This window comes from Nicotiana tomentosiformis, chromosome 1 (genome assembly GCF_000390325.3).
Source record: "Nicotiana tomentosiformis chromosome 1, ASM39032v3, whole genome shotgun sequence".
Taxonomy (NCBI): Eukaryota; Viridiplantae; Streptophyta; class Magnoliopsida; order Solanales; family Solanaceae; genus Nicotiana; species Nicotiana tomentosiformis.
Window position 1 is genome coordinate 11,872,261 of NC_090812.1, and position 15,185 is coordinate 11,887,445.

Below are 15,185 nucleotides of genomic sequence, written 5' to 3' on the forward strand. Positions count from 1 at the left end.
ATTTCACCTAAGAAAAGTTATTGAAATTCTTTTTGAACTTTTATTCAATTTTTTTGAAGCAAATTCTGTCCTGGAATCCTTATTATAACTACTATGCCCCAAGGAGTACTTGAACTTGCAAGAATTTCTAGCACAAAATTTTAGTAGTTTTTGAAACTTCGCGGAAAAGGCTAAAACTTTATTTTACAAATTCTTTACCAAATAAATACCTTTCGCGCAAAAAAAATATGTTAAGATTCATAACTTTGTATAATTAAATATAATTAGAAGATCTTAATCAAATAGATATTTCTTCATTGCCTAGATGATAAAGTTTCATACAAAATGGACATTAGAGCGTTTATCTTCTTCTTCTTTTTCTGTTTTAGCCTACTTGGACAAGCGACTCAAAGTAAAAAATATCCACGATCGAGCTACTAAATACTTACCTCTTATCAAATGTTTTTATATATACTTGATGAATTTAGAGTAGATGCTTCAAAATATTTAAGTAGGGATGTATTTGATTAAAGCTCTCGCTTATATCAGGACGCAAGGTAGAATTATCATGAGTAAATATTATTTTACTTGAAATGAACTTGCTCATCTACTATTGTAGATTCTCAAGCAATCAATCTTTTGTTTTCACTAACAATTATATATATCCAGGCTTGTCAGATCACGGGTTACTGTTTCTAATTACTTAAAGAAGTCACCATAACAAATGTTATTAAAGTAAGAGGTTAAATTATGTATCTTAAACTCTTTTTTAAAAAGTAAACATTATAATTGTTACATTGGTCATTTGCAAAAATTGAGAAAATGAAATGAAAAAGGAACCCTAAATCGGGTGAGGTGAGAAAAGAGAATAATTTTTTATTTCATTACTTCTATAAAATCTGTACAAAATAAGATAAAAGAATATCCTATAATGAATTGACCTAATACAAGTAAGTGAGAATGGGTTAGTTGTACATATTGGGCCTAATACTACTATTAACTATTAGGCCTCTTCGTGTGAGCTCCATCAACTCAATACCCCCATTCAAGCTTGAGGGTGTTGACACCCCAAGCTTGCCAAGAAGATGATGATGAGTGTTACCTAGAAGAGACTTAATTAAAATGCCAGCAAAATGAGCAGAAAATGAAACATGATGCAAAGTGATGAGACCAGATTGTAAGTTATCCCGTACATAGTGGCAATCAACTCCGATGTGTTTAGTACGCTCATGAAAAATTGGGTTCTTCACAATATGCAAGGCAGCTTGGCTATCACAATATACAGGAACAAGGCTGGAAATAATCAACCCAAGATCAGCCAGAAGTCGAACAAGCTAAGGGATCTCAACAACCACCATGCGCAATCTCTATATCCTACCTTAGCAGTTGAGAGAGAAATGGTAGGTTGTTTCTTGCTTTTCCAAGAAATGGGATAGCCCCCTAATGTAATTTAATACCTATTAATAGACCTTCGAGCCTGGGCACAAGTGGCCCAATCAGAATCATAATAAGCTAAAAAAGAAAAGCCAGAGGACTTAGGGAGGAAAATCCCAAATTAGGAGCATTCATCACATACCTCAAGACATGTATGGTAGCTAGTATGTGAGGAATTTGAGGAGCTTGAAAAAACTGATTAAGATGTTGGACTGAGTAAGCAATGCCAGGCCTGGTATGATATAAGAAATTGAACTTGCCCACAATCCTTCTGTAAATTTTGCGATCAGATAGAGGCTCCCCCATATCAAAAGTGAGCTTGATAGAATGATCAAGATGAGTAGTGACTGTCACACCTCCTTTTTCCCGAGGGATAGGGATAAGGGAGTTTTTCCAATTAAAGTGACATTGTTTAAAATGGGATTATTTATTTAATTAGAATCACCACTTGGAATAATTATTATAATGTCTTAAGTCACCGGTTTATTTTAAAAACCCAAATCGAGGAAATTTGACTTTATTTTAAGGTCCGCGATTACAGAAGACCAGGTAAGGAATTCTGTTAATCCGGGAGAAGGTGTTAGGCATTCCCGAATTTCATAATTTTAGCACGGTCGCTTTAATCATACCTGGCTTATTTGTTTAATTACGTGTTTTAGAACCATTATGCGATTTTACTTTTATCACTTTTGATTATGGCATTTATGGATTTATCTTTGAAACGGATCACATGTGTGTATATCCGTTTTATTTGAGGCGCTAAAATCATGTCACGCGTACGTGTACATAATTAATCACGCTTTATTAATATTAAAATTATTTGGCCAAAGTCGCGCGAACGCGTACTTTGATTTATATTTAGAAATCATAATTATGTCACGCGAACGTGTACATAATCATGATAATAATTTTAAAACGCACCTAAAAGCATTTCTATGATGTTCAAGGAATGATTAACTTTTCCTAAAGTTTTGAGATTAGGCACGAACTGTCCAGAATTCATGGAATCCATCTTGTTATGAAATTGTCTAAGAAAATTGAAATGACTAGGGTTGGATACACTATGCCTCTTTTATGACTTTAAGTTTGATAGAAATCGTGCTTTGAAAAAGGGTATTAGGCTAAAACAAACGATGGACAATTAGGGATACCTAAAAAGTGTTGGCCGTTACATTAAAGGTCTGCCTCAGAAGGCCCAAGTGAATAAAGATGGGCTGGCATTCAAGCCCAAAGCATCAACTTTATATAATGGCCATTCTATAGGCCAGCATGTCTAAAGGGACCTTTCTAGCGCTGGGCCACTTCAAACAAGGCCCAATTACACCTGCAAGGTGCTAAGTGAAGCATTAAAGCTTGATATAGGATCTGGGCCATTGAGAACAAGCCCCATCTCGAATGGCCAAACGTACGCAATTAAAAGCTAATTAGAGATTAATACATGATCATTCATAAAGTGAATTCAATTAAATCTCATACAATAATTAGAATGCTAACAGATTAACAACCTGGCTTAAATGAAACAAAAGCAACTAATGACTCTATCAAACTATGTTAAATATAACACTAAATATTCTAATTATACATTGAAATTTGACAGTTTATGAATTACAGGAACCTCAAATCCAGAATCATATCCCCATTATCTTTTGCATGAAAGTAGATATCCTTGAGTCATATGTCTTCTAGTCTTTTCAAACAATTCCCTTTTTAACAGAGAAGTAGCCATTGAGCTATTTCTATCGATTTACCTCATCACACACGACAGTCAAATAATAACAAACAAATTAGGATATTGTTAACATCAATCTAGAGAGCAAATTTCCAACAAGAAACATCAAATATTGAAAGGTTCACTAACACTTAGTAACTCAGAATTTCTACTTCATACACTAAATAACTTCAGAGATCAACAGAAGTAGACATTCGAACAAACTCAAACAAGCATTATACTAAATCTATCAAAAACAAAACAGGGAGTAAAACAATTCAAATTTCATTCATGATTTCGATTTAAACAATAAAGGTAAACGGGCATACCTAAACAATAACAAGAAAATAAGCCTTTGAATTTGAGAAGCACGGCTAGAAACAGAGTCAGCTACAGCTCAATAAAACAGTAGCAAACAGCAGAAAATGAAGCTCAACCAAACGTCAAACCAGAACTTGGAAAAAACAGCTATCCGATAATGAAGCGAGCTAAAGAAAATCTTTGGTTCTTTTTTTTTTTTGTCATTTCTGAAATCCCAATGTTGGTTTTCCATAAATTTTCTTTACTAAAAATGAAAGTGGAGGACAGTGAATTTTCAGAGATCGGTGTAAAAAAATCAGTGAGAGAATGAAAGGAGGAATTCTGAATTTCAGAGAATTTTTCGTGTTCCCCTCCTGTCTGCAGAGAAATCCTCCTATTATATAGAGTGTAGGAGTATATCAAGATAGAAATAAGGGAGGTTCTAGAAGAAAATTTATCAGCCCTCCCTAAAATTCAGAAAAATAGCATCCTTTGGCAACTAAATTGAACAGTTGTCCTATTTTCACATCTTTTCTAACTGTTGTCCCTTTTAGATATTTTCTTTACTCCCTAAACCTTTAAAGTTTTGAAATTTTAACTTTTTACCCCAAGTTTGAACTAATTCCCCCATTTTAATGTATTTCCAAATCTTTTATCCTGTTTTAAAACCTTTTAAACATACAAACAGACAAATTCCCTTATTTTTCTATTTCTTTTAGACCCCTGAAATTCTAATTACTACACATAACCACACAAAAAGGAGCATACTGATCTTAAACAAAATATTAATGTGAAAACCTAGCTATTCAACCATTAATTGGTTATACTTGAAGCAATTGAGTTAATTAACAATATCGGACTAAATAATCATGCAAATAACTAATAAACTAGATAAAGAAGCATTAAAACAGTAGCTAATCCTAAATGTAAAAAACAACAGCTAATTTAAACTAATGAGAAAGAAGATGATTACCTTAAAAAGTGTGAAAATTTAGAACTACGACTGGTTGGCCGGACTCCAGTGGCTTAGAAATGAGCCAAAACCAACATTAATCAATCTTTCTTGTTAAGAACAATCGACCAATGTAAGTTTTAGGTCAAAACGGGTTGAATTTATCAAAGAAATCAGAAAAGGGAAAAGCTGAGTTTCTAGGGTTACTGAGATTTGAAACCCAGGGATTTCTAGTGGGGATTGAAGAGAATTGAAGGTAGATTGGTGATGAGAGGAGTGTGGGGATTATGGGGTGAAGATTTAGGGTTGTTTGGTGGCGGCCGCATGCGAGTGAGGTTTGGGAATCCTAGGGCGGCTAGGGTTTAGGATAAAGAGATGAGAGATGAGAGAAGTGAAAGATCTTTGGGGCTTGTGGGGGTGGGTTTCGGACAGTTAAAAGGGAGATGGGGGAAGTTGCGAACCGTCAGATCAAAAGAAATTGAGGGCTGTGATTTAATATGGTAAAACGGTATTATTTTAATTAAAGAGAGGGGCTGGACCGGGTGTTAGGATGGACTGGGGTGGGTAGGAGGGAATTGGGCCAACTGAGGCTGTTATGGCCCAATTTGAGATAAAACTTTAACAAAACCTTCCTTTTTTCATTCTTTTTTTCTTTTCTTTGATTTCAAATTCTAACAAATTAAATCCTAACTTAAATCTAATTTGTAAAATTAACCTTACTTAACTATTTTCTAACAATTATCTAATTAATCAACTTAACACTAATGAAAGAAAATTATTAAATTAAAACTAAAAGCTAAAAAATATAAATATGACCCTTGTATTTTTGTGATTTTCATTTAATAATGTATTTAATTAATGTAATTAAATCTTAAATGCAATTAAGATCTAAAATGCTATGCAATGAAGAATTGAACATTTTATGGTATTTTCTATGATTTTAAAATATTAAATATGCAACTAAATGCAAACAAGAAATTCCTAGAAATTCTATGAAAAATTTAAAATAATTAGAAAAAATCTATTTTTGTGGATTTTATAGGAGTTTTTTTCACAGGGCAAAAATTACGTGCTCACAGCTGCCCCTCTTTGCTCAAAAATACGAAGAGTTTTCGGGCAAAGATAAAGTGAGCAATTACGAGCAATTTTTGCCTACTGGACACTCCATGAGAAGCATTTTGAAAAAGCTTGACCGAACCTTGCTTCAAAGGTTGCCTACATATCCTTGGCTATAAAGGAATCAAGTCAGTGTAGTTCTAGAAACTTTGGTAGCTGGGACTACCAAAAAGTTGTGGTTTCACATGTTGTTGCTGCTGCTACTGCTTGCTGAACCCCTTATTACACCAAAAATTAAAATGAAAAGAAACTAGACAAGCCTATCAGCTATGAGTTACAAGATTCCTATCTATAAATCCTCTGAAACTTGATCTTGAATCTTCTATAGTCCTGTTGCGCATCTCGAACTGTCGACTCGCATTCTTGAGACGAGCTTCTGCTACTTCAATTTGAATTGACCCTATTCTTCAGGCAGGTTCCTGCTGTTGACTTGAACTTGAAAAGTGAAAGTTGACCATGTTCTTCAGGCGGGATCCTCCTGCTTGATCTTGAAAGAAACTGAAAGTTGACCATGTTCTTCAGGCGGGCTCCTGGTACTTCTCTGATTTGAACTTAAAATCGATTTCTAAAATATTGACCCTTGTTCTCCAGGTGGCTGCCTGCAATCAAAACAAACAAAACAAACAAAATTTTCTGCCCCAGTTTGTACTAGGAAGATTTGTGAGTTGTTAGCAAAACTATAAATCGCCTATGCTATTGATGAAGGGTGCAATGATGAGAGTGAAATTAAAGACTCGACTAGAATGTGCGTCTCCTGTGAGATGGAGCTTAAGAAAAACTATAAACTGAGCTTGACTAAACTAAATATTGACCCTATTCTCCAGGCGGGACCCCTGAACTCAAGGAAAATTAAAGATTAATAACTTGAGAAAACTAAAAGCTGACCCTATTCTCTAGGCAGGACCCCTGAATTTAAGAAAAACTAAAGATTAACAACTTAAGAAAACTAAAATTGACCTTATTCTACAGGTGGGACCCCTGAACTCAAGTAAAACTAAAAGCTGACCGTACTCTCCAGACGAAACCTCTGAACTTAAGAAAAACTAAATATTAACAACTTAAGGAAATTAAAACTGACCCTATTCTCTAGGCGGGACCCCTGAACTTAAGGAATGCTAAAGATTAACAGCTTAACAAAAATGAAAAGTGACCCTATTCTCCAAGCGGGACCCCTGACCTCAAGGAAAGCTAAAGATTAACAGCTTAAGGAAATTCAAAACTGACCTTATTCTCCAGGCGGGACCCTTGAACTAAAGGAATGCAAATGATTAACAACTTAAGAAAATTGAAAAGTGACCACATTCTCCAGGCAGGACCCCTAACCTCAAGGAAAGCTAAAGATTAACAGCTTAAGAAAACTAAAAATTGACCACTTAGGAGAAACTAAGAAGTGACCCTATTTTTCAGGCGAGATCCTGAACTTAAAGAAAGCTAAAGACTCTTTCGACTAGGGAGACTGCCTAGGAGGTACAGTTCTTCTCAAACATGAAAAATTCTTGAGAGCTAATGATCTTCTCAACTAGGTGAAGGTCTAGGAGGTAAAAACCTTCTCAAATAGCCTTTGTGCTGACAAAATTTGGGCATTACACCTGAAAAATTCGAGCTTCCAAGCTTTGATTTGGACATAGTCTTCGTTCCTGTTTCAAAAAAAGAAAACTTGTGAGTTTAAAACATGGTGGTTGGTTTGTGGTCTTGACCTTGAGGGGGATTGATCCTACACTTGCCATGATAACTTTGATTTCCACTTGGAAGACCTTGCTTGTTATTGGTTAACCACTTTTTCTGTCAACCCTTATCACAGAAAACACCTCTGATTCGTTCAAGCCCAATACCTTATACCCGAAGCATTGTGCTCATGAATGACATTTACCGAACTTGCATTTCACATGAATCCCAAAGCACGTCAATTGTTATCAACTCAATGCGCATACTACTTTTCCCTGACTTATACCACTTTGATGTGCTAGCCAGACTCTGCTTTGTGCAATTGGAAAGCTGGTAGTAAATTTTGGTGTCATTTCTCACTTGTTTTGACAAAATAGACTCAAAAAGAGGACTTAAACAAAGCAAGAGGAATATAGTAAGGGGACAATGGAAATAGATGATATCTAACAAGAAAATTACAAAGTTGAAACTTATTTGATGTGGATACCAACTCCAATGACCATGACATGCATTTTGGATTAAGCGGCCTAATCTGTCAAGCAAGTCTAATGTTCAACTCTTGTTATACCCCTAAGTCGTGAAACTGGGCTTCAATGCTTTGATTATCCTATCTTATTTACGATCCTTATTCTACTTGTAGTGTCCGAGGGGTCTTCACCATCAAGCCTCTCTCATTTTGTTCTTTCTCTCAACTCACTGCCGCCTTATGGTGCCTGTGAAGGTTTTTACTGATAAGACTAGATCATTTTGTTCTTTTCTTCTTATTTCCACTTGTTCTGCAGATGATAAGGCATTAACCATGGTAAAAATATCATTATGTTCCTCGCATATCTAACTCGGTACTCTCAAAGATTATCTGGAAGGTCGTTTTTGGACTGTAATGTGGCTTTTGGATAGGGTTAGAAAGAAAGAAAGGCATGAAGGTTCAAATTCAAACATAAGACAAAATGGGGTATAACTTTACAATTTTTGGAACCGTCTTTTATAGAAAACAAAACTTTTGCCCCAGTTTCTTTTGAAGTGAGGAATTTTAGAACTTTGACTTGGTGTGACCGAACCCTAGAGTAAGGCTGCCTACGTATCTTGTTGACACAAGAATCAGGTCGAACGTAGTTCAAAAGAATACTTTTTGTTGCTATTTTTCTTTTTCTCCCTTTTCTCCTTTTTTTTTCCTTTTTTTTCTTTATCTCTTTTCCTTTTCTTCTCTTTTTTCTCTATTTTCTTTCGGGGTGAACTTCTAAAACAAACCTTATGGGGACATGAATTTTTTTAGTGACTCTAACTTGATTCCAAAAGAGGGGAGGTCAAAGAAATCAAAACTTGCTCAAAAGGGTACCGAAGGGTATAAAGTGTTTGGGTAGCTGAAAGAGGGCCTCCCAATCTCTGAAAATGCCAAGTACAACACATGCAACTCGAGGGTGAAAAATGAAGATCATACACAACATTTGTTTTGCCACTTCGGCATAGATATCACTCATATGCCTTGCATCTCTCTTTAGTACCCTGTCAATTACAGAACTCTCGTTGGGTGATTTCTTCTTCACAATGGATACCCTCCATCAGTGTGGGACAAACTCCCTTGGCTTTATCTTGTAACTTGAGATGCACTTTAACTCAAAGTTCCTTGCTTCAAATTGTCTAGGACGCACTCTCTTGTAACAAATTCTTGTTGTCCTCTTAACTTCCCAAACTATCTGCCCCAGCTTCACACAATTCGGGCTTTAAATGATCTTAAAATGTCCAAATCTTTACTTATTTCCCTCAAATGTCCTTGTCATCTTCAAAACTTGTTTCATTGCTTCCTGATTAGACTAACTTTCAAGACCAGGCTGAGAATTCTGCGTGCAAATCATGTCACTAAAGGCAGCATGAAAAGAACTATAAAGGAAAAGGGAGCTAAACAAATACGGACTAAAAATAACATAAGACAGGAAATTGCATTAGACATATGGTGAAAGGGTTTAAACAGTGAAACAAGCAAAATGAAATATGGGTTACAACCTTGGAACAAACCTAGAGAACACTAAACGAGTTACTACGACTAAACGAACTAGGCAAAGTAAAAGGATAGAAGGGTTTGAGTCACAAGACAATATCCGAATTACAACCCTGAAATAACCCGGACATCAGAAATGACAACAAAATAAACCACCAAAACTCCTCCCTGGCTAGCCAAGAAAGGAGTGTCTTTCCAATTACCAAGCTCGACATCTTAGCCACTGAGTCGCACATCGACATTACCCACACCTTTACCAATTTCAATCACATTGACCTCAGCAGGTGGCTTTGGGGTCCCCTTTACCAGCTCATTCTTAAGATCAACTTCTGGAACCGAGACTGATAGCACTGAAAACTTTGCGGCGAGTGGCTCGCCAAGGAACTTGGAAGTGTTCTCATGTTCATTTTCAAAACAAACCATGCCCATCATATGCGTCTCATTATGAACAGGTAATTGACTTTGGCTAGTATCTGCTGCATCTGGATTCTGCACGAATATGTCACCTGCATCAATAAGCTTTTGGACTGCTCTTTTTAGACTCCAACACTTTTCTATGTCATGCCCCGGGGCATTAGAGTAATATGCGCACCTTTGAGAATGATCAAAATTCTTAGGAAGGGGGTTCGGCATTTTTATCTGAATCGGCTTCAACATGTCCAATTGCCTCAACTTTTGGAACAAACTGGCATATGATTCTCTAATAGGAGTGAAAGATTTTTCCTTTTGTTGTTGCCTTTTCATTTTGTACTCCGGCCTCGGTTGGAACCTCTTGCGGGTAGGTGGTTAATATGCTTGTAGAGGTGGGTAAGACATTTGTGAAGGTGGGGCCGGCCGTTGCAGGTGTTGTAGATGTGGAGAATATGGCGATGCATTGTGGATAGAGTGCTGGGAAGGTGAGGTATGACTTTAAGGATTTTGTGGAGAGAAGTAGCATTGGGGAGGATTATCTGGAGTACGAGGATATTCATGGGGTCGATATTGAGGCTGAAAGCATTGAGCAGGAACGCCCACTGGGACTTGTCATTGGCGGGGCTCAACAACATCTTTTCTATTTCTCTTTCTTCCCCCCAAACTTACCCCCCAAACTTACTAGATGTTCTGAATGTCTTCTGTAGTATCTTTGAATGCAGAATAGCTCGTGATTTTTCCTGACTTGATCCCTTCTTCTACCATCTCCCCCATTTTTCCAGATTATTGAAAGGCTTACCTAAAGCCGGGATCAAATAACTGAAGTAGGTGGGTCACTGAGCTTGTAAGAAAAGCTTAACCATTTCTTCTTTATCAATCGGGGGACTAACCCGAGCAACTTGTTCCCTCCATCTGAGCCCAAACTCCCTAAAACTTTCCTCGGGTTTCTTTTCCATCTTAGATCGGGAGGAACGGTCTGGGATAATGTCTATATTGTACTGAAAGTATCGAACAAAATTTTGAGCCATGTCATCCCATGCATACCACTTACTCACATCTTGACGACTATACCATTCCAAGGCTGCCCCACTTAAGCTCTCACTGAAATACGCCATTAACAACTCATATTTCCCGCCAACACTTCTCATTTCACTGCAATAACCCCTCAAATGGACCACCGGATCTCCACGCCCATCATACAAGTTAAACTTTGGCATTTTAAACCCCGCGGGCATATGAACATCAAGGAACATACACAAGTCATTGTAAGACATGTTAATCTGATTTCCCATCCCTTGCATGTTGTTTAAGGATTGTTCTATACCTTTCAGCTTTCTGGATATCTCATCTCGCTCTTCTTTCCTTGTGAACTTTTCATTCTCAACATGAGGCTCATTTTGAGAGCTATGATTATATGAGTCTAGGACCTGGTGGGCCGACTCTGGGTAGTTTATAACTAGGGGTTTTAGCCTATTATTTGCTCTCTTTTGCTTAGGTTTTGGGTCAAAAATGTGTAAAGGTAATCCCAAAAACTAACTTAATGTGCTTGCTTGCAGGGTTTGGTCAAAATGAGGCAAAAAAGCCATAATCAACTCATGAAGGAGTCAAACATGCACTAATCCAAGGCTGAGACTGGAGCGCTGAGAGCGGCAGAAAAGCGCAGCCGCGTAAGGACCACCGCTGAGGCGGCCACTATTATGCGGTCCATGAAAGTAGATTCAGAGAAGCTGCTTTGAGTACTAAAATCACCGCTGACCGCATTGGAAAGGCGCGGCCGCGAAATCTTTGGCGCGACCGCGAAGGGAATTTCGCTGAGAGCGCATCTTGAGGTTCAAAGACCCTGCAAGTCGGGCTTAACTAAAGAACGCGGTCCGAGAAACTAAGCCCAATCCAAGCCCAGTATTGAAGAAACGCAGACCGCGCTCATTATTACGCGGCCGCGAAAGCTCAAGCGCGGACGCGGTCAGAATTACGCGTCCGCGAATCCTCCATAGTGGCATTTTTGTCCGGAAATTTCAGCCTAGTATAAATAGATCCTTTTATCAATTTTAGATTAAGTTTTGTTTAGCAGAGCACGTGAACAACTAGTTTTTCCCTTTTGGGGCAATTTTAAAGTAGATTTACTTTCAAACTTTAGATTTTCATTTTGTACTTTATTATTATGGCTTATATTTCATCTTTATCTTTGATTTCTGCGGTTATTATGAGTAGCTAGACCCCATAGCTAGGGTTATGACCCAACCCTAGTGTGGGTATTTAATGGGTCTTGAATTTTAGGGCTTAATTGTTATGGGTTAGTGATATTTAGCCCAGTTCATGCTAAAATTGTAGAATTAGTGGTTGCAAACACTGACTCGTGCCTTTATGAATTAGGCTCTTCTTGAGAAAGAGGGACTAAGTCTAGGAAAATTAGGCTAACAAGGAATTGGAGTAAACTCAAGAGATTGATAGCCCTAATTAAAGGGTTAAACCTAGAGATAGTAATACCCGACTTGAGTCAATTTCACTTGTATTGTATGAACACCCATTTGGGTTTGAGAAAGCCAAATCGGGCAAAGTCACTCAAACTACCGAGAGGTATAAAGTGAGCACTTATGTGTTATGGTTATATCACGACCCCAATCATAACAAGCATGTCCTAGATTCTTGATACCAATTAGATACTCACCTAGGCGGAAGTCACTTCCCTAGTGCCTTTTAACACTTGAAAACTTTCACCAAAAATAGTACTTAGCTTACACTTAGCATACAATAGTATAAAATTCGAATAGAATCAATCGCAACAATGTTTGAAAGTGCAATTAGGAATAACACGCACATCTAGATTAGTTATATACCCAACTCCAAACCAAATTAACTCCCTGTGGAAATCGATTCCGACCTCGTTGGGTAAAACTGCATCGACCATCCTCGCTACTCTATAGTGGTTTAGGTTTGGCCTCGATCACTTTTTGGCGCCGTTGTTGGGGAGTTAGATGGTATTGGCTATCTATCTAACTATTTGTGTGTCTTATTTTTCTTTCCTTCTGTTTTTCTAACTTTTGTGTATCAATCGCTTTAGGTACCAAATAGCTCATAATGATGCTCTCGGACATGTTCTTCTGGGGGAGGAGGTAGATGACAATGGTGAGGATGAGGTTAATCTAGAACCTCAAGTCCAAAGAAGAGGCCCGCAGGCTAATGACAACATTCCAAACCCTCCCCCACCTCCTCCATGGGCAGCACACAGGGTGCTACCCAATGAAGGTTACGCAAGTGCAATTGTCCCGCCCCAGATTCGGGAGGGCAATTTTCAAATTACAAATGTCATGCTGACCCTATTGGAGCAAAGGGGCTTCTTCACTGGAGCTCCTCATCAGAACGCATACAAGCATCTAAAGGGTTTTGTAGACACATGCTGGGGAGCAAGCAAACGAACATGTCAGAGCTCTGAGATTCAGACTTTTCCCATTTTCACTTAGAGGGAAAGCTTTGGACTGGTTCGAGAAGCTACCCAACCACTCCATACACACGTGGGATGAGTTGGTAGAAAAGTTTATAGCCAAATTTTTCTCACGCGATCATATGGCAGCATTGAGGGATGAGATCTTAGCCTTTAAACAAGAACCTAATGAACCCCTACATGAAATCTGGGAGCGATACCGGACAATGGTCAAGGAATGCCCAAACAATGATATGACTGAAGCAATGATTCATTAGCGACATCAACACAACCAACCAGTGTGTGGTGAATCAGCTAGCTGGGGGAAATTTTATGAAAATGCCTTATGCCGATGCTTGTGACATACTTGATGAGATGGCTGACACATCCTCAGCTTGGCAGAGTCGGGCAAATGTTCCTCAGGGTGACCCTAATGTCATCCATCTTCACAAGGAACTTCATGATCACGGACAAGCCATAGCCGAGTTGACAACTACTATGAATTAGTTAGCAAAGGCCCAACTTCAACAAGTTCAAGGGACAAAGCAAGTAAATGCCATGGAAGGGGTAAATGTCATGGTCAACAAGAGGAGACAGCATGGTCAACAAGTGCAAACCAATCAAGATCAATATGAGCAAAGTGGTAGTGATTACAATCAAGACGATTCTTATGATGATCAAAGTGAGGAAGTGTTATATGCCAATAACTACCATGGTCAATGGAGCAATGCTCCAAATCAACAATGGAGATCGCAAAGGAACAATCAAAATTGGGACAACCAAGGCTAAGGGAATTAGAACAATGGCAATAACAACTCGAACAATTGAGGGAACAACAATTAAAATTGGGGAAACAACAATAACAATTGGGGCGGCAATGGAAACCAAGGGGGTTGGAATAATAATAATCAAGGCAATCGGGGGTCGGGCTTTCAAAGGCCCCCGATGTATCAACAACCCAACAATCTGCCTCCATATTCGTCTCAAGGGCAAATTTCTTCAAACAATGAGATGGGGCGGATAGAGAATATGTTCAAACAAATAATGGAAAGGAATGCTGACTCCGATGCCCAAATAGCCTCCCATACTACCTCTATTCGCAACTTGGAAGTACAAATGGGTCAAATTTCTCAAGCATTGAATACTCGCTCTAAGGGGGCACTACCAAGTGATACGGTAGTAAACCCGAAGGGTGGGAACAATACAGGCCATGCTATGGTGGTGACCACAAGAAGTGGTAGAGGTAGAGATGCAAGTACCTCTAATCCAAAGAAGATTATGAGTGATGATGTTGTATTGCAAGAAGATGATAAGATTCAAGCCAATGATGAGAATGTGAATGATGAAGTGAAGATCGATATTGATGACAACATGGAGGAGACTCAGAATGATATGAACCTGTCTAGGGAACACGTGATAGACATACCAGAAATGGTAATGCCTAAAGCCAAGGCCCATTTGTCAAGGCCTCCTCCACCATATCCTCAAAGGCTTGCAAAGCAAATTAATGAAAACCAATTCAAGAAGTTTATTGAGATGATGAAAAGTTTGTCAATCAATGTGTCCTTGGTGGAAGCTCTCGAACAAATGCCGGGATATGCCAAGTTCATGAAGGACTTGGTAACTAAGAAGAGATCTATGAATTGTGAGACCATCAAAATGACTCATCAAGTGAGTGCCATAGTGCACTCGATGGCTACAAAGCTTGAAGATCCCAGTGCCTTTACAATTCCATGCACCATTGGTAGCGCCGATTTTGCAAAAGCCTTGTGTGATTTGGGAGAAAGTATTAATTTGATGCCATATTCCGTGTTCAAGACACTAGGTATTGGGCAACCAAGAGCTATTTCCATGAGATTACAAATGGTGGATCCGACAATAAAAAATCGCTTGGTATTATTGATGATGTTCTAGTCCTAGTCGATAAGTTTATTTTGCCTGCTAATTTTGTGATTCTCGACTGCGAAGTCGACTATGAGGTGCCTATAATATTGGGGAGACCTTTCCTAGAAACAGAGAAGGCATTGGTTGATGTGGAAGCAGGGAGCTCACTTTTCGAGTGGGCGATGAAAAAGTTGTATTCCACGTGTGCAAATCAATGAGGCAACCAAATAGCAATGAAGTTTGCTCTTTTGTGGATCTTGTGACGGAGGTGATAGTTGATGACACGAGTGCCATGATCAATGTGGAAGACCCTTTGGAA

The 15,185-nt window shown here is 38.3% G+C and overlaps 1 protein-coding gene across 1 annotated transcript; it reads right to left on the reverse strand.

Annotated features, from left to right (window-relative positions):
* Positions 1 to 10,394: 10,394 nt before the first annotated feature.
* Positions 10,395 to 10,853, reverse strand: LOC104087161 (uncharacterized). The gene has a single exon (XM_033653648.2). The coding sequence runs from the start codon at positions 10,851 to 10,853 to the stop codon at positions 10,395 to 10,397; it is 459 nt and encodes a 152-aa protein (XP_033509539.2).
* Between the last annotated feature and the right edge of the window lie 4,332 nt (positions 10,854 to 15,185).

Coding starts and splice junctions, on each gene's coding strand:
- LOC104087161 (XM_033653648.2), bottom strand. CDS start 10,853: ATGGGAAATCAGATTAACATGTCTTACAATGACTTGTGTATGTTCCTT.